This window comes from Calliphora vicina, chromosome 3 (genome assembly GCF_958450345.1).
Source record: "Calliphora vicina chromosome 3, idCalVici1.1, whole genome shotgun sequence".
Classification (NCBI taxonomy): domain Eukaryota; kingdom Metazoa; phylum Arthropoda; class Insecta; order Diptera; family Calliphoridae; genus Calliphora; species Calliphora vicina.
In genome coordinates this window covers 96671240-96692863 of record NC_088782.1, presented here as the reverse complement: position 1 = coordinate 96692863, position 21624 = coordinate 96671240, and the positions used below count along the sequence as shown (strand labels likewise).

The following is a 21624-nucleotide window of genomic DNA, read 5'->3' as shown; positions in this document are numbered from 1 at the left end:
TCTGTCTTATTTATAATTTTCCTTTGTTTCTGTTTTGTTCGTAGGTCAATTTAATGCAGCCCCCACTCTCCTGGAAAAACAACAAGAGAGTCTTTGTGCCCGTTTGAAATCTTTAAAGGAAAAACAAAGTTTGGGCACTTCATTTAGCGTTGGCAGTGGTAATCGTCCACGTTTTTCATCATTTAGTGAAAATGTTGCCATCAATGACTTTGGTTTGAGAAAAGGTAAGTGTTGAGTTTTTTTGTTTTTTTAATTAAATAATTTTTTCGAAACCAAATAAACGCTAAAACAATCTGTCCCAATAGTTATATGAATTTAACAAATGGTTTGATGGTTTCTTATTTATTTTCTTCAGTTTTTATTTAATCGAGACAATAGTATCTAAAGGGTGTGTAAATTATGAAATATCAAGAATTGAACGGTCATTAAATTAGTACAAATTTGGAAAATTTTAAATTTTGGACGCATTGAACGTTTGTTATTTGGACAAAGTTATCATTAATAATGAGATCTCAGTTATGCGGCTATGTAAACAAACAACGTTGACATCAGTGATTTTTGGTTTCAGCATGACGCTCCACATCTCGATATGGTGATGTCAATTACCCGCCTCGGACTATTTTCTCTGGGGTCATTTGAAAAATAAAACAAACAACCAGCTAATGCTTTGAAATTCGGCTCGGTTTTTGTTTTTAATAACTTATGTCATTTTTTTTTTTTGCTTCGAAAATGTGGAATTTTGTGTTAACAAAGCGCCATATGCGGGAATTTTTGCTTTACTTCTTTAATTTGAAAAAAAGTGCCGCTGAAGCAAACCAATAACAAATATAAAATATTTGTCGGTTTTTGATATAGAAAAAGAATCGGTTTCATTTATTAAATACTCTACAATTGACCTTCACATATCGGTCACAGTCAGTTACCTTACTAGCTACTTAATTAGTTACTGACTAGCTAGATAACTATTTGTTACAAATCTCCAAATTGAAGGTCTAGTAAAAAGTTACCAAAAAACCCAAATTGTGTTTATATTTTTGTGATAAAAATAAATCACTGAAAATAACAGTTATAAAATGATTTTTATTTAAATGGTTTGGTATGACCTTTATTCGTTTTTTGTTGTTTTTTAATGGTTTGGTGTGAGATAAACAATTCATTTGTTCTTGTTCTTAATAACTGTTACTTTCTCTTCAATTTACATACAATAACATATTATTAGTAAAATTGTTAACAAATTATGGAAATAATATGATAAGTATGAAGTAATGAAGTCTGAGTAGGTTAGGTTAGGCACTTCCACTCGGAGACCTTGAGGTCCATTGTGATTCCCTTAAATAGCGATAGACAAAGAGGATAGCCTTAGAGTAAGAAAAGAGTCCAAAGTTCCGTCTGTTAAAAAGAAAAAGAAAGAAAGAGAAGTCTCTTTACGGATTTGGACTCGCCGTAGAACGTCCCTTAAATAGCCACCCTATTCCCTTAATGAAACCCAGTATGTTGCTTAGTTTGCAGCCAGCAACACTACCAAGTTCGTCCAGAAATCTATTTCCTAGCTATCTAAGTCTGTGACCCTGTAGCATGGGGCAGTTGCACATAATGTGCTCTACTGTCTCTAGCTCCTCTGCATCCCCACACACTCTACAGAAGTCTTGTGTGCCATTATCCCATTTACCCTTAAAGGCTCCAATTGAGCAATGAACGGTTATCACTCCTACTAGAATCCTGAGATTATACCTATCCAACTCTATCAGTGTTCCAGTCGCGTTCGCATTCAGTTTTGGCCATAAGGCCCTGGACACTTTGCAATATGTTCTACTACACCAGGATTGATTCGTATAGTCCCGGAATCTTTCGTTGATTGAAGTCGTCTGAGTAACAGAAATGAGAATTTTTATTTAAATTGTTATTAATCTTTTGATTTGCATCAAATGCATTTTTTCGATTTACTTTTCATGTTCGCAAATAAAAGTCACAAGCTGACCTTTACGAAAATAATAAATTATAAATCACTCATGCAGATTATTTGTGTTTGTTTCTTTTCTGTTTCTCTCAACTCCAAACCTAAAATGTTCTCGAATAAATCACTCTCTCAGTGATATATCACAAAAAATTATTTTTAAATGGCTGCGAATGAGTATTTACCATTGAAATGAAAGTGAACCCGTTATTTTCGGTCTCTGGTATTTTCAATATAATTTGGCCCCGGGATTTATACAATTATGACCTACATTAGATATAGTAAAAGATCCTGAATATGTGACGGTACTTTTTGAATTTTCTATATACACTTACTCAAACATAATTCGAAAAATATTTACCCGATTCGAATAAAGTAAATGTTTTTTTAAAAGTCCAACAACTGATTATAAAAATTTCCAATTAATAGTAAAAAAAGTTCACTTTTATTTTAAAAAAAAAAAACTTAAAAATAGTTCAAAATATTAACTCAAAAAATTGTCCGTACGCTATAAACAAATTTACATATTCTATTTATAAAATGCATAGTAAGAAAATGTTTGATGTCCTTAATATTGAGTGTGGTATCCTTTAAGGCTTTATAGACGGCAATACTGAGTATTAATATTTTTCAAATTTAAAATATTAAAATCATGCAGTTTGTCAAGAAATCATTTTGGAAAAATACATTTCATGTGGGGGGAAATCAAAATTTTTTCTACATTTTTCTTTTTTCTTCGGTTTTGGGAGGAATTCCTATTTCACCCCTATGGACCCCCGCCTGCCCTTGAGTGATGGTTGCCGTCTAACTAAATACAAATTTATAATGCAATCTGATTTAGGTTGAAAAAATTTAACCGTTTTCATTTATTTTCAGATGACGACGACATGGACATTATACGAAATCGCAATCATAGTATATCGAGCAGTATTGGTGGCGGCGATTTGCTGGACAATTGTCTCGAGGAAATTTCATCCACATCCACATCAATGTCCTCATCCCGCGAACCAAGTCCAGAGCGATGTTATACTACTCAACATAAAATTTTAACGGCATCGGCGACAACAACAATGACAAATACTACCGCAACCAGTCACAGTAACAATGGACAGACGACTAGACATCATCAACAGCAACAACAACATCATCATACGCATCATCATCATCAACAACAACAACAACAACAACATATAAATTGTGATAAAAGTGAAATGGCTAACCTTGAGCGTAAAAAAAGTGTTGACATAGCTTAAGCTTAAGATAGAAAATTCAAAAGGATATTTGAGATTTCTATTTGCGTACGACGACGGTGGCACAGATTCTTAAGGATCATTCAAAGGATACAGTGATTGTTTTTCTAAGAAAGAGAGGAATTAGTAAGAGGAACAATATTATGTAGTTACTTGCAATTCCAAATAAAAAATCTAATAGAATCGAATATGAATCTTATTGAGAAAGTCTCAAAGGACTTTTTTAAACTTGTATAGTTACACACACACACATGCGTACAACGTACACACATTAAGATAAATGTACATTATGAATAATGTAAATTAAACAATATTTTATTATTTGTTTTCCTGTAAAAAGAAAATTATAACAATTACATACATACGTATAAAAGATAAATATTTTTATGGATAAATTTAACGAAAAACAAAAAAAAAAAAAACATTGTAATTACACTATTTTTTTTTTTTATAGAATAGTTGTTAAACTAGTTTTATAAACTTTATTATAATTTTTTTTGCTTGTTCTTTAACATACAATTCATTCATAAAATGTACGTAATTAAAAGATAACGTGACTTCTCTCTCTTGTGTTGCCAGAATTGCAAAGCCTACTTTAGGGGAATTTAAGATTAATATAGAAATTTCCCTAAAGTATGCTAACAAAATGTGTTTTTTGCTTTTTTGATTAAAATTCTCACTCATATTGTTTACAAATAATATTTTAACATACTTTTGTGTTTTGATAATATTTATGAGAGAAATTTTCCAAAAGAAAAACACATTTTGACTCTAGAATGTATTTGTCACGTTCGCGTCCACATTCACTTTAATTTTTTTTTTTTTAATTTTTATTTTAATTTTCATTCACTAGTTCATTTTCTTTATTTTATTTAAATTTTCTTTCATTTTGTATTTCTTTACTAGATTTTATTGGAAAAAAATGTGTAAAATTATTTTTTTTATGAAAAAAATCCATCTAAACTTAAGAATTTTTAAATTAAACTCTTTTTTTCTTTGCTTTTTTAAATTTTTTATATTTTAATTTCATTTTAAGTTATTTTAAGTTTTTTTACCATTCTCTTTTTTTATCTAAAGCCTAAAGCTTTCAATTTTCTAATATTTTATATGTAATTTTAATATTATATAAAATTTACTTATTATTTTATGAATTAAAAATACATACATACCTTATAATAACAACAATAAAATAATAAAAAAAACCAAAATGAATTTATAATTTAAATGTGTATTATAAAAAGAAAACCAACCAACCAACCAACTCTGTACATTATATACAAAATACATTAATTTTAATTTTATATCTAATATAACAAAACAAAATAAAAGATTATATATTTTAAACAATTTGTAAAAATAAAATATGTATAAAAAACAATATTAAAAAATACGAAAAATCATAAATTTTAACTTAACTAAAGCAATAAAATTAATAAAAAAAAAACTTTAAAAATAAAAAATAACGTTTCTTTTTAGTTTTACTCAATCCTCCCTCAGCCCTCTACTTTTAAACTCAAAACCGCAACTCAAGCTACTTGAAAACAAGACCCCTTACCCTTTTTATTGTTTTATTTTTTTTAGTTTTGTACATAGATCTAAAAATGTATACCTATACTATTTATTTAAAAAAAAACTATTATCATATATACATAATTAATCCGAAATTTTCTAAGAAAATCATACAATTTTAAAATTACAACGTCCTCATCTCCACACTTTTGTAAATAACAATAATAATAATATATTTTAATAACTTAAAAATAGTACAAAAAAAAAACTATTGAAAACAACTAAAATATAATGAGTTTACAATATACATGCAAAAACATATAAAACAAAAAACATCAAAAATTTTTTTTAATACTTGCTCTTTATATATTTGGCTCTCATTTTAAAAACAAAAAAAAAAAAACAAAAAAAATTAAACAACCAATATTATTATAAGTTAAATTTAACTACAGAAACCAATATTATATACATACAAACAAACAAACATATTTAGATAATAAGTGTGTTTTTATTATATTAATAAGTAAAAAATTAAAAAAAAAACTAAAAAAACAAAACTTAAACTACTTACTATATACACATCTATTTTTTAAATTATTTTTATTATTTCTTTTCTACAACATCTATTTTGTTCTCTATCCCTTAAAGGTTCTATTATTAACCTCTATAATCCCTTCCTTCCCTACACTTTTCTGTTAAAAGCATGTAATAAAACCAAGTTTTAAACATTTTCATTCTTAACAAACAAAGAAAAAGAAACAAAAAAACCACATCCTTATTATATTTAAAAAATATACTTTTAAAAGTAATAAAAACAAATAGTAAACATCAAGTTGTATAAATTAATCTAAGTATATTCTATTATTATTAATCATTAAAAAAGAAAGAAGAAAAAAAAAACAAAAAAAATATATACATAATTAGTTGATAAAATAATAAACCAATAAAATAACATGTATTTGAATTATGTTTTTATTTTTTAAATTAAGCGCGTGAAGGAAGGAAAGATAAAAACATCAAATTGTTTGAAGATAAAGAAAAAAAATAAAAATAAACAAAAAAAATATTATAATGAATGATGAAAATAATTGTAAAATTTGTTTTATTTAGTGCAGACATTTTTTTTATTATATAATTGCTGTCCAGATATCTGGATTTGATCTGTGAAAAAACTCATACACCGCAGCATATCTTTGTTCCATCTCACCTATAAAAAAATTAGTTTTTCGGGGTTGTCATAAGTCAAATGTACCTTTTTTGACGTTTTCAAAACCGATTCCGACAATGATTGGATTCTATGACAATTCCGATTGTGAAATATTTTCAAACATTAGGTCTGTTCATTTACTTTCCCAGTAAATACTTGCAACGAGAGAATAAAATCAAAATTTACAAAATTTGTCTCTTAAATTCTCAAAAATAGTAAAAAGTAAATGAACGCTTTTCCAGTAACAATTGTTTTATACTTACAATTTTCTTATTTTATTCTTTTTAAAATGTATAAATACTCACATTTTTTTCAATTTTATTGAAAATTCGTTTTTTCGACATTTTTCACCACAAAAATAAAATTGTAAATAAATAAACAATAAAACAAAACATTTTAAATATAAGCTGCTAACTATTACGAGTTCAAAATAGAACTTGTAATGCTGGGTATACACGATACTATTTTTCGTAGTATGAGTTGAAGTACGATTTTGTGATAGACGTTACTACAAATCGTACTATTTCCTTTGAAAAAAATGACAAGTAATAAAAATATCCCAAAAATCAAAAATTTTTGATTTTCATACTTCGTTAGTACGACAACATGATACACGTTACTAATTTCATACTTATACGATTTATAGTACGACTTATCGTAACGTGTATACCTAGCATAATAGTAGGGATATAACTTTTGACATTTTTTGCAAATATGCAAATTGGCATAGCATAGTCGAATAGAGCATTAAAAAATATGAAAAACCACGGTATTATTTTTTCGCGGTTGTTAAAAAAGTTCACGCACCAAAGGCAATAAAGTTTTTCATTCAATTTTTTCAATTATTTTGAAAAACAATATATTTTATTTTAATAATAACTGCGGACATACTTCAAAAGAAAATTTTTAATAAGGGAAGTATCCCTTACACTTGTAAAAAAAAAAATATGGAATTATTTATATAATCACCCCTATCGCGAATCAATCACCCCTATCGTGAAAAACATGTGAAATTTATGTTCCCATGAAATATCCATTTCCCTCGAAGGGAAAATTGCTATCGTGATATTCCCCTAAACTTTTCATTCACAATAGTTGATTTTGTTCGTAGCAGCTGTTTATTGTTTACAAAATTTCATCTAAAAATTTCACAACATGGGAAATTTTTTCACATGAACAAAGTTTATGAACGAAAAATGGGAATGGGAACATATTTCATGTGAAATAATGATTCGCGATAGGGGTGAATATTTCACATGAAATATTTTCCCTTTTCCTTTTTTCGTTCATCAACTTTGTTCACGTGAAAAAATTCCCCTTGTTGTGAAATTTTTAGATGGAATTTTGTAAACAATAAACAGTTGTTACTAACAAAATCAACTATTGTGAATGTAAAGTACATCGTTATATTCCCGATAGCAATTTTCCGTTCGAGGGAAATGAATATTTTATGGGAACAAAATTTCACATGTTATTGCCGATAGGGGTGAATTTTTCAGAGAAAAAAAAATTTGGTTTATTTTAGAAATTGGTGTTGGTGCGTGATGTTTTTGATTCCAAATGACCTAAAAAAATGGTTTTCATTACTAACACAACATTGGCCATAACGTGGTAGTATGCCAAAAATTTCGCCAAAATTAGTTATATACCTATTGTAATCAGGGTTGTCAGATTTTTTTTACCTCCATCGCCAAAAGCTAAACGAAAAATCGCCAAAGTTTAATTGATATATGCTAATTTTGAACATTACAATTCATATTCCCCTGCAGATACTTTTGGATTTAAATAAAGTTAATGAATTTTGAACTACCGAAAATTTCCAAAATGTCTGTGTTTGAGTATTAAATGAAATAAATACACAAAAACATTCATTCACTCCCAGATTTCTGTTTGCTTTTAACAATTCCAGCTGCATCGCAATAATTGTAAACTTGTGGCCAAAAATCTAACAAATTTGTTGAAATTTCACCTTTAAAGATCTAAGTTTAATTGATATATGCTAATTTTGACCATTACAATTCATATTCCTCTGCAGATAATTTTGGATTTAAATAAAGTTAATGAATGAATTTTGAACTACCGACAATTTCCACATTTTAATATTGAAAATTCATTATATACTTTAAAAAGAGTTATATTTTCTGGTAACTGTTTAAGCATTTCTTTTAAAAGTTTTTTAAGTACAAAAAACCATTTTCTTTTAAAATTTCTACATCATATTCCTCCATTTTTATATTTTGTAATTCCGTTCCAAATTCTGTGCCAAAATCGATAGATTCCAATGGCAGAAAAGAATCCGGCGAACCAATAGCCAATTTTAATGAGCATATTAAGTTATTAAGACGGCTGAAATATTTTAGAAGAAAAAATTAATATTGTTCAAACTATTTGATCGTGTATGCTACCTGCATCCATATGATCAGATAATACGTGATTAATTATTAATTATTGGGTTAATAAATATCAATGAAATAAAATTATTTCAAGAAAAACAAATAATTTTTTAAAAATCGCCAAATAAATCGCCAACTAGTCTGTAAATCGCCAAAAAATCGCCATGTCGCCAATTGGAAATTTTGGTCGCCAAAGGTAATGAAAAATCGCCACGTTTGGCGAGAAATCGCCACATCTGACAGCCCTGATTGTAATAGTTTGCAACGAGAGATCACTCTCCAAAATTTATACGCTCTTGATTTTTTCTCTACTTGCAAGTTTTTTGAGTTAATAAACGCTTTTCCAGTAACAATTGTTACTAACTAGTAACAACTTTTAGTTATTGAACAAAGCTATTGCTAATTTTTATCTGCAAAATTGAACATCGTTCAAAAACGAAAAATGATGTGATACATATGTATGTACGTATATTTCGTTCGCTCAATAAAACAATAGTTACAATAAGTGCTGAAAATTTGAGCCAAATCGGGCAACGATTTCTGGACGCGCATCGAGGTCAAAGTTCAGATATATGCAAAATTTTACTGTTAATATGGAATAAATAGGTGAAACTCGTTAACTTTCTGCATTGTTTTCTAGAAATATGTAGATTTATTTATATTAATGAATATTACACTAAAAAAAAAAATGTTGGAAATTAACCCTGTATCTCCTTTGGTTCAAAATGACCCAAAAACTATTATCGCCAAAATTTGAGAAAAATGCAAATATTTCAGGGTCAAAAGATCAGATATTAATTTTGTTCAGATGTCTACTAACACACAAATTTTAAACTTAATTATTTCGAAATGGCAAAAAATTATACAATTTTTTTATTAAGGGGACGATTTATTGTTTTCGTTTTGTAAATGTAAATGAGAAATTTACATATCGCACTGGTTCCTCTAAAGAGCGTCAACTCAAAATTTTAAAATGTTCAGTAGAAGCAAAAAACTATCTTTTTTTCAATACATTATAATGAAACAAAATGATAGCAGATTTTTACATTGGGTAGATATGACCACTGCATATATATTTCTAGCAAAAAGTGAAAAATTTTGAGTTGACGCTCTTTAAAGGAACCAGTGCGATATGTGAAAACAAAAACACTCGTATGTATGATTAAACAGGGCAAAAAAATCGAAAAAATTTTAGAGGCTTATTAAATCACTACACAATTTTGATGTATTGTGGTTCCAGTAGTACAAATATGGTACAAATTTTAAATTCTATAGTTTTTTTTTTAATTTTTTTTTTCTAAAATTATGAATATTTGTACATGTTTCTCCACATAATTTATAATAACTCAAAAAGGGTTAGTCCGATATTATTGAAGTAAATTTAGAAAAGTTCAAACTTACATACAGCCCAATTATGAATAAAAAATTCCCCGGGAGTTTTTTCCATTGAATTTGAATAGGAAAAATGGGAAAAGGGAAAAAAACTCTCGGGGAATTTTACGTTACGTTTTAATCGGATCAGTAGTTTCGGAGTTATAATATTTTTTTGCTTTAAAAAAATCATGAAAAATCGAAAACGGCAGAAATTGTTTATATTTATTGCTTTAACGCAAAGCCACATGTAATACGAACAAAATGAGATATCGGATATATAACTAGATAGGCAACTGAGAGCCAAAAACCTAAGTCTGTTGTTAAAAACCTAATTCTTGAGAATGTATTGCATATATTTTGTTATTGTATCACCCGTATGTGAGAAAAGAGAGTAATTTTTCCATATATATTACTCTCTCCTTCCGTTCTATGTGTTTATTCCAGTGATGTTCAAAAATAAAAATGAAGATGTATTGGTGAGAGAGCTACCCAGCAAACATAATGTCAAACATTTAAAATAAGAACAAAATAATGAAAGTTTAGATTTAGAATTTTTGTCACATATAACCAATTTATTTAATGAATGTAATTTAAATTTTAAGGAAAAGAAAAAATATGCATTATACGGCCTAAATTCTATTTAATTTTGTATTTATTTTTGACTTTGTTATTTTGTGTTCAATTGCAATTGAAACGCTTGTGTTTGCTATGCTTCGTCCAAAAACAACCAACAACAATGCTTAGTAAATGTCTGAAAAAAATGACGATAGTCCGTCGCATGTGTTTTCATCGAGAGCTAAACGATGAATGAACAAAAGCAAGGCGAATCTATAGAAGGTGACGACAGAAGAACAGCTGATTATTTTTTTTATTCAGTTGTTTAGACAAGTGAACTGTCAATTCACTTGTGTTTGTTGTGGCGAAAAATACAACAAACCCAAAAGCAAAAACAACCACAGGCAACTTTGACAGTTCACTTATCTTTTTACAAAAACAAAGTACCTGTTGTTTTTGTACATGTTGTATTTGTTGTAGTTCTGTCGTCACCTTCTATAGATTCGCCTTGAACAAAAGTTTTTAAAAGAGCGTAACAAATGTGTGTAAATTTTTCAAACAATTGTTGTATGGCGTGAACATTACTGGTTTATTCTATGGTAGTACGGCTTAGTTTTACTATTTTTGAAATTTCTCCCTAGGACTTCTGCTCAATTTATTACAAGGTTTCTAACTGAAACTTCAATCTCCTTTCTATTTTGCATTATTATTGGAGCCAATTACATAAAAATACACATTTTTAAATTAAAGTAGATTCTTTGCGCATCTCTTATGCAAGTTTACGTAAAATAATAAGAAAAGATTCAAAGGTTCCTATGTTATTGATTGCACCATAAAACTAGTTTTGTGTTGTATGTAAACTTTTGTCCCTTCAATTACTGACTATTGACTGATGTTAGTGCTAATAATTTCAATGTTATACCACCAGATAATTTTTATTTGCTGTAATTAATATTTATCTACAATGTCCTTACCACAGAAGAAAAAAAAAATAGCTTAGCTCTTACCATTATCTTTTTATGATTAAATTGTAGGTTGTATGTAGACTTTAGTCCTTGAATGTACATACATATGTACAGTTTGTCAAAAAATTATTTGCACATAGAGAAAAAATAACAAAATTTCAAAGAAAACATTGATTACTAATATAAATAATCAACTTCTTTATTATTTTCAACACATTTTTTATAAACATATTTTAAATTTATATTTAAAAAAAAAATTAAAAAAAAAGGTTTGACTACTATAAATTGTCCAAAAATATTTATTTTCTCCAATTTCTATGGATCTCCAACGACCTCTAGCCCAAAACTTATATAAAATTAAAGCTTGAAGTCTCAGCTAACGATTTATTAAAAATTCAGCTGCCCATTTTTGCCCCTAAGCAATTCCGTTAAAAAAAAAACTGAAAAAAAGTTAGAAAAAATTTGCTTCATAAGCATGTTATTGCGCATGCAATAACCAAGATGTATTAACAAGGTGGCAGCGTAACTACAACAATTACAACAATACAAGAACAATAGTCATTTTTGTTTGTGTAAAACCGTGTAAACTGTCAAAAAAAAAAATTCACAAAAACGCACTTTTATAAATGAAAAAGTTTTTTTTAACACTTTTAAATATTTTATGCACATAAAGCGGTGACAAATACTAACTTTTTTAAATATAAAATAATCTTTTTAATCTTATTACAAATTTTAAAATGTTTGTAAACAAGTTTTTGACATTTCACAAGGCAAAACATGAGTAGAGCAAAAAATAGTCAGCTGGCGTTACGCTGCCACCTGGTTAAATATGCCTTGGCAATAACAGCTTTTTTTAAAAAAAAATAATTCGTTATCTCAGGAACTATTGGAGATATTATTACGAAATTTCACATGGTTGGAGATGAGGTGTTTTTGAGTTGACTCGTAGTTGTTGGGCTTCCTAGGGCTAATGGGGACCAGTGAGTGGCCCCTCGAATTTGGTCACCTCAGGTTCAAATTTTTAAAAAAAATCGCCAAAAATTCATTTATGATCCGAATGAGCTGAAATTTAAAATATAAATAGTACTTAAGAAGTTCTACTAAAAGTAACCTTAGATGTGTAGGTTATCTATATTAGTTGAAGAGATATTTAGGTTTATTGATAATTTTTTTTTCATTTTGCTCGATCTTTTTTTTGGATTTTTAGATATGGCGCGCCTACGGAGGGTCGACATTTTTGTTTTAAAAAGTCAACTATATTGGCGATTAAAATCTAAATAAGATAAAAAGAACTTGTTAATAGTTATGTCGTCCCTATAAAAGGTTACATGCAACCAAATTTGGAACATGTAAAAACTAAAAAAAAATTATAATATGGTGATTTTCTATGAAGAAAAATATAAAATTTGAATTAATGTAAAATTTTAACGGTTAAAGATATCATAACAAAATTTGGAACTAATATAGACACAAATGTCCTTAAATCAATGACATTATAATTTTTGACATTTTTTATTTCCAAATACCAAAATTCCTGCAACGGGGAAAATGTGTTCCAAAAACTGAGTTTTTTTTTTAGAAAACTGCCTACTGTGATGTTATTTACAAGTATTTAAGAAACATATAGGGCTATACTAATATGGAGCTATTTAGGATCAATGCTTTGCCTTTTTAAAAATTTTTACTCAAACCAAATTTTTTAAATTGGGCAAGTTTGGATAGGTCTGGGGCGACTAGGTCCGCTTAAGTTAAGCCAAGTTTTACTTTACACGCTTTTGCATTCTTTTCGGATCATATACAAATTGTATATAGTTCCGAAGAAAAATTTTTCCTACAAAAGAAAAAATATAGGGACTTTTTGGAAAAAACGTAAAAAATAAGGCCCATTTTACATGTTCCAAATTTGGATGCATGTAACTTTTTATAGGGACGGCATAACTCTTAGCAAGTTGCCTTTATCTGATTTAGAATTTTATCACCCATATTTCTAAATTTTCTAAAGAAAATTTCGACCCTCCGTTGGCCCGTCATATCTAAAAAAAAAATCGAGCAAAATTAAAAAAAATAAATCAATAAACCTAAATATCTCTTCAACTAATGGAGATAACTTCTCAAGGACCATTTAAATTTTTAAGTTTCCGCTCATTCTAAATGGATTTTTTAAAAAATTTGAGTCCCGAGGTGTCCAAATTTGAGGACCCATTACCCCTATGAAGTTGAACAACTGTAAATCAGCTCGAAAACACCTCAGCTCCAACCATGTGCATTTTCGTAATAATATCTCTAATAATTCCCGAGATACCGAATTATTGCCCAAAAAAATACGTTTCTGAACAACTGAGTATCGGGTTTCACATTTTTTAAAAATCTCCAAAAATCCAAATATGATCCGAATGAGTTGAAATCTATATAAATAAAAATCAAATATCGTTCGTTGGTAATTGCATCAGTAGAGAACGGCCGGACCGATTTAGACAATTTTTTTTTTAAAATGTTGGTCTTAGCACAACTTAGTTTTTTACGGAATGAAAAATTGACCAAGCCTACTTTTACGCCCACTTTCGATTTATCTAAATTCGGAAAACGGCTACACCGATTTGGCTAATTTTTTGTTTAAATGATCATAGTAATCCAATTTAAGTTTTTACTGAAAGAATAATTGACCACTCCAATTTTTTTGCGATATATCTAAAATCGCAGGACGCAGGTTCGCAATACATAGTCCGCAAAAGTTTTTACTTATTAAATACATCTGCAAAATACATCGGTCTGTGATCACTCATATTTCAGACCAAAATTCGATTACTTATATAAAAAATCACAATAGCTTAAATCGATAATAACTTGGCCAATAAGCGTTTAATCAAGAAAAAGAACTCGATCTGTGATCACTCATATTTCTGACCAAAAATCGTTTTTTTATATAAAAACTCAAAATATCTAAATTCGCTAATAACTTGGCCAATAAGCGTTTAATTAAGAAAAGGATCTCGATCTGTGATCACTCATATTTCTGACCAAAAATCGTTTTTTTTTTTTAAATTCAAAATATCTAAATTCAATAATAACTTGGCCAATAACCGTTTAATCAAGAAAGGGAGCTCGATCTGTTTATGAATAAAAAATTATGAATAAAAAATTCCGCGGTAGTTTGTTCCCCGGGTGTTTTTTCCCATTGAATTTGAATAGGAAAAATAAGAAAAAGGAAAAAACTCCCGGGGAATTTTTATTCATAATTGGGCTGATAAAAACTCAAAATATCTAAATTCAATAATAACTTGGCCAATAAACGTTCACTCATATTTCTGACCAAAAATCGATTTTTTATATAAAAACTCAAAATATCTAAATTCTCTAATAACTTTGCCAATAATCGTTTAATCAAGAAAAGCAGCTCGATCTGTGATCACTCATTTTTCCGACCAAAATTCAATTACTTATATAAAAACTAATAATATGTACATTGATTTACATGTATTCTGTTGTTTGTTTTTTTCTTTTTAGGTACGAAATTTATTTTTAAAATGTCATCTGTATTTGCGATAAAATTTCGAATGCAAACCCTATAAAAAGTTACACGCATCCAAAGTTGGAACATGAAAAAATTATCGTATCTTTTAAGTTTTTTCCCAAAAACGACCCTATATTTTTTCTTTTGTAGAAAAAAATTTTCTTCAGGACTATATAAAATTTTTATATGACCCGAAAAGAGAACTTAATGCAAAAGCGGGTAAAGTAAAACTTGACTCATTTAAGTGGACCTAGTCGCCTCCAGACTTATCAAAACTTTTTCAATTTAAAAAAATTTGGTTTCAGTAAAAAATTACAAAAAGGCTATGCCGAATCTTATATACCCTTCACCTTTGTTGTGGATGCATTATTATTTTTTATAATTAGTATATACACATCTGCTCAAAATAATAGATACACCAAAATTTATTTTTTAAAAACGAAAAAAAATAATGGTATATTGTAAAATTATAAAAAAAATTCAGTCGATTTTTATTTATAGTTAAAAGGAGAGTAAAAAACAAAAACAAAATATTTCATAATTAATAATAAATATTATAAAGTAAATTAAATTTCTTAAATTTCGAAAAATTTGGTGCTCATAATAATAGATACATTTTTAAAAATTCTTATTAAACAAAAGCTAATAAATTTTATCTTAAAAAAATTAGTTTATTATTAAAGTAAAGCTAGTATCCAGTATATCCACCTTTGTTTTGTAAAACTTTCTCCACTCTTCTGGGCATACTGGATATCAAGTTCTGACACTTCTCCAATGGAATCTCGTACCATATTTTTTGCGTTTTCTCCCATAAATCGTCTTTATTTTTGAAAACTTCCTTCGAAAGCCTTATCTTTAATTCACTCCACAAGTTTTCTATTGGGTTTAAATCAGGGGATTGGCTGGGCCAGCTTAAAACAGGTACGTTATTCTCCAAGAACCAGTTTTTAACTAATCTTGAACTATGTTTTGGGTCGTTGTCCTGCTGGAATGTCCATATTAATGGCATATTTTCCGATGCATATGGAAGCATTACGTTTTCCAATATGTCTCTATACCCACTAGCATTCATGGTATCTTCTATTCGGAATATCGGACCAACACCATTCCATGAAAAGCAACCCCAAACCATTATGTTTCCCCCGCCATGTTTTACCGTCTTTTTTGTAAATTTAACGTAGAATTCTTTTCCTTTTGGTCGGCGTACATTTCTTTGGCAGTCGTTTCCAAACAAATTTATTTTTGTTTCGTCGCTCCATAAAATATTTCTCCATTTTTTTTCGCCTTCACACCCGGACCATGCTCTTTAGCAAATTCTAATCTTGTCTTGATATTTTTTTGGCGCATTAGTGGCACTTTTCTGGCAATTCTTCCCGGCAATTTAGCTTGTAAAAGACGACGACGAACTGTTTGTGGACTGATTTCGTTACATAGCTCCGCAGAAATAGCTTTCGATGATATGAAAGGGTCTTTTTTAACCATAAGGACGATCCGCCTATCTGTTTCCGGACTGGTTTTCTTGGGTCTACCGCGAGTTTCTCTTTTTTGTTTTTTAGATAAAGCATTTTGGACAAAATGTAAAGATCTTCCTATGCTCTTTGCTATTTCCCGTAATGATTTTCCTTGATTTCTCATCGTTTGAACAATTTTTTTCTCATCTTCGGTACAATGATGATTTCGTCCCATTTTCTTCAAAAGAGTCCTATTTTTTATAAAATTGTTGCTAAAATTTAAATTATACTTACTGTTTCACGTAAATAGGAACAAAAAATTGCACAAAAAAAAAATTGTATATAAACAAATTACAAATTACTGATGTGTATCTATTTTTATGAGCAAATAATTTTTTGTAATTCAAATAAATTCGTTTTTAAAAATCAACATGAAAGCAAATAGTTGCCAGATTTTTGACTGACATGACATTGCCAGATAGAAATTTTAATAATATGATGTAATCTTAACGCTTGCGAGGAAATTTTCAATGTTACCGCCATTTAAATTTTTTCCAATTAGGTGTATCTATTATTTTGAGCAGATGTGTATGTATGTACATTGCCCACTTTCAGCGTACAGCATCCTAAATTTATCAAGAACACAAAAAACAACAACGCCAAACGAAACAAAACACCAAAAGAAAAAACAAAAACAAAATACGCAAGCCAATGAAACCAACACACATCCAAACATACGTTTAATTGTATAAAAAACATCAACGCCAAAAGAAACAAAACACAAAAGAAAAACAAAATACGCAAAGCATGCACATCCAAGCATACGTTTTGTTGATTTTTTGTCAAAGCATGCAATACATTGTGTTTTTTGATGAAATTTTCAGAGGTTGTCTCGGATTTTTGCTCATATCTCCGTTATTTATGGACGGATTTTGCTGATTTTAAATAGCAAAATTCTCGAAAGTATGTCTGACAGAATTGTTGAAGATTTGGATCCCGGAGATATCTGGGGCCTTCAGAAAATTGATTTCAACAGACAGACAGACAGACTGACTGACAGACGGTCATTGCTTAATCGACTCCGCTATCTATAAGGATCCAGAATATATATACTTTATAGGGTCGGAAATGAAAAATGTAGAAATTACAAACGGAATGACAAACTTATATATACCCTTCTCACGAAGGTGAAGGGTATAAAAAATAAATAACTAAACCTAAATTTCTCTTGAACTAAAAGATAACTTACATATGTATGTATGCATATTTTTGTAGATCTCCTTAAGGACTATTTATTATACCCTTCACCATGAGTGGCAAGGGTATATATAAGTTTGTCATTCCGTTTGTAATTTCCACATTTTTCATTTGCGACCCCATAAAGTATATATATTCTGGATCGTTATAGATAGCGGAATCGATATAGCCATGTCCGTCTGTCCGTCTGTGTGTTGAAATCAACTTTCCGAAGCCCCCAAATAACATACATACATGATTCATATATCAATATCTCCGGAATTCTTCCGGCTCGGTTGCTATTTAAAATCGAGAAAATCGGTCCACAAATGGCTGAGATATAAGGAAAAAACCAGGACAACCTCGATTTTTTACCTATTTTTGACCTATATCTGGATTACTAAGTCATTAATGTAGACAATATGGATATCTAATGATAGATATTTCAAAGACCTTTGCATCGACGTATATAAGACCATAGTAAGTTGGACCTGGGCTGAGATATAACCATAAAACCAAAACACAATGTAATTTGTTATTGTTTTCAATGATGTCATGCAAATATATGTATATATATATATGTATAACAAACAAAGCTTTATTTGTATGTATATATGTATGTGTTTTTTTGTCAATCTTCAGCAATGCGAATTTATATACCAGGTGGTGTCGATTCTACAACAAGTACAACATTTACAAAAACCACTTGCAATTTGTTTTTGTTTATGTGGTTTAAGCTGTCAAAGTTTGCCTGTTGTTTTTGTTACTTTTACGTTTGTTGTAGCATTCGCCGCAACAATCATAGGATAATTGAGAGCTCAAACATCAAAACAACCAAGGCGTATTAACAAGGTGAGTGCATAAAATCAGCTGTTTCTTAATTCGCTGTGGTTTTATGTACACTATGTGTCAAACATTGTTTATGTTTACATTTGTTATTGTAAATAACATAGTAATATTTTAATTCGCCTTGATTTTGACATTTAACGTACATTTTAACAAAAACAAATTGCCTGTTGTTTTTGCATTGTTGTATTTGTTGCCGGGACGCACTCACCTTGTTAATACGCCTTGAAAACAACATTATCAACCAGTGTTGCCACCAAGAAAATTATAAAATACACATGCCTCATACCTAAATTACACATAAGAGAAAAAATTACACATGTAAATAAATTTTCGTGATTTCAATAGGAGAAATTGTCTAAAATTGTCATGAATATAAAAGGTTTTTTACAGTTTGGACCAAATACGATCACTTTATTGTCAATGGACAATTTTCACTTGCGTTGATTTTAATTTATCCTGGAATTGGATATATTAGGGTATTAAAAGAAGGTTAGCAATCTCTTTTTTTAATGAACTTTTCTAATTTAATGAATTCTTGAGATCAGTCAAATATGTCAATCCCAAATACGCTTTTAACAAATATTAATCAATGTTCATTCGGAGATTATTCCATTGGAAATTGTTACATTTGTATTAAAAATTTAACAATATTTAAAAAATAGCACACTGTTTGCTTTCGAATTTGAATTTATTCCTATTTTATATAAAGTGCTTTGAAATCAGTTTTATTTTCAGTTTCAAAATAAATATTTTTTAGTATTTGTTTAAAAATTATAGCTCTGACCATTTTCCTTCCCAGTAAATACTTTACCAGTAAAATCTTGTAACGTTTAAATTTTTAAAATTTGTAGTTATAAATTTGAAATAAAGCTTCCAAAATAGTAAATAGTAAGTCAATTTTATTGTTTATTATTTAAAACATACACCAGGAACCAGACAGACAATAGCATAAACACAAAACAGTTCTTACGGGTAAAAAAATAACTAGTAACAATTTGTAAAAAAAAATTTCTCACACAAATTCCTACGTTCTTGTTTTTTTTCTGTTAAGATTGGCTAACGTTACCCCGAAATAACTGCAATTACCGTTACCGATATAATAGTTTATATCGTTATCTGTAAATACCGCTACCCTTATTCTATAAACAATTTAAAATTATAAAAATACAAATTTTAGATTTTGGGTTATCTTGAAAATTAACTTTTTTCCAATAACAATTTTTAATAACTTGTAAAAATGTATAGTTATTGAATACTATTTGTTGTTTTATATTTTTTTCATGTTGGAATTAAAAGTCTTTAATATAAACCAAAATTTAGTTTCTATTACCAATATTACGCAAACAAAACTATCACAAACGGCGAAATGTCCACTTGGAAAACCAAACGTATTTTTCTGCAAACCTTAATGTTAATTTAGTTCAAACTAGATTCATATCTTCATACATATAATTCCATTATACTGAGTATAGGAGTAAAATATAGGATAGTAGCTATTCCCTCATATAAACGTACATATTTATTTCAGTCGGTTTTGAAATCTGAACAATCCATAATTCATTCAATTAAAATCCAAAATATAGATAAAAGACATATATTGACAATTTATTTTGGATATAATTGGAATTTAAAATTACACATGAATTACACATTCACTCAATTACACATGGGCTACACATCCAAGTTAAAATTACACACAATATGTGTAATTACACATGAAGTGGCAACACTGTTATCAACATCACCTGGCAAGGCGTATTTAACAAGGTGACAGCAGTGGCGAATTGAAATAAATACAGGCGAATTCACTTATTTTTTATATATAGAGTTTGACATACGGGCGTACGGGCGAATATTTTTTATATATGTAGTTTGACATTTGTGCGTGCTATTTCTATAATCAGCTGTGCTGCCGATGGCACCTTATTAAATGCACCTTGTCACCTGGTATATAAATTCGCCTTGAGAGAGAGCGTTTTATAATGTGTTCTCAAAAGAGCAACTCTCTCACGCGTACACAGAACCAGTCAAGGTGCATTTAATAAGGTGCCATCGGCAGCACAGCTGATTATAGAAATAGCACGCACAAATGTCAAACTACATATATAAAAAATATTCGCCCGTACGTCCGTATGTCAAACTCTATATATAAAAAATAAGTGAATTCGCCTGTATTTATTTCAATTCGCCACTGCTGTCACCTTGTTAAATACGCCTTGGAACCAGTGTTGCTATATATTTTTTGAAGAAAACTTTTTATTTCTAAGTACATATTAAAATAACAAAACCCAATTCGTACATATATGTAATCAAACTGAGATAATTTATGTGCATTTAGTGCTGGAGTCACTTTCAATATATTCAAATCAATCTCCCCATTTAATGAATGAATTTGGGGACTATCATTTTGAAATCATCGGTTCAACTTATTGATATCAATTTTCCAAAAAAACTTTTTTTTTTAAAATAAAACTTTTTGCGTCTCAAAAACCTTGCTAAAAAGGGAAAACTTGACATATGGTAACACTGCACAGAACACATATTGTACAAAAACAACCACCACGTTGTTTTAGCACGTTGCTTTTGCGCTTATTTCATTTTTGTTGTTGTTTGTTGCTATTGTCAACAAATAATTGAGCAACGCAACCACTCCAAGCAAGGCGAATCTATAGAAGGTGACGACAGAACTACAACATGTACAAAAACAACAGGAACTTTGTTTTTGTTAAAAGATAGTCGAACTGTCAAAGTTGCCTATTGTTGTTTTTGCTTTTGGGTTTGTGAATTGACAGTTCACTTGTCTAAACAATTCGCCTTGACTCCCATATTGTTATTCTATTTTTTTAGCCGTTTTTAAACATGAAAGTAAATAACAAACATTTCAGAAAAAGCTTTTTGTTCGATTGTTGTGTTTAATTCTTTTAATACCCTTCATCATATGTACATGTAAGTTTGTCATTCCGTTTGCAATTTCTATAAAATTTTATGAAATTTCAACAGATTATGTAAACGATTCTATATTGGATTTGCTGTTACGGTTCCATATGTGTTCTCCTATTTTAAGATTTACTTTTAATCTTATATACAGGGATGGAAAATTATATTTTTGTTCCGTATTAAAATAGTATTAAAAAATTACTTTCTTCATCACCAGAGTACTTAAAATTTTAATATTACTGTAGCTTTATGCTGTAAACAGTCGTCTGTTATCACAAAATTGTCTATAGAAAGTGCTGTTGAATACGAGATTCTCTATAGAAAATGCTTTATAATAGACAAGATTTTTAAAGAAAATGCTGTTTTTCATACGGTTTTCTATAGAAAATACTGTTGTACACAACATGGCCAAAAAATATAGTTATAGACAAGA

The 21624-nt window shown here is 29.0% G+C and overlaps 1 protein-coding gene across 6 annotated transcripts in view; it reads left to right on the top strand.

Annotated features, from left to right (window-relative positions):
- Positions 1-5801, top strand: part of upSET — a 38179-nt gene extending 32378 nt beyond the window's left edge. For all 6 annotated transcript variants that reach the window (XM_065506454.1, XM_065506457.1, XM_065506452.1 and 3 more), the window contains 2 exons: positions 45-224; positions 2831-5801. In XM_065506454.1, coding sequence (XP_065362526.1) covers positions 45-224; positions 2831-3207 — 557 coding nt within the window. In that variant the 3' untranslated portion in view covers positions 3208-5801. The remainder of the gene's footprint in view (positions 1-44; positions 225-2830) is intronic.
- Positions 5802-21624: the final 15823 nt, after the last annotated feature.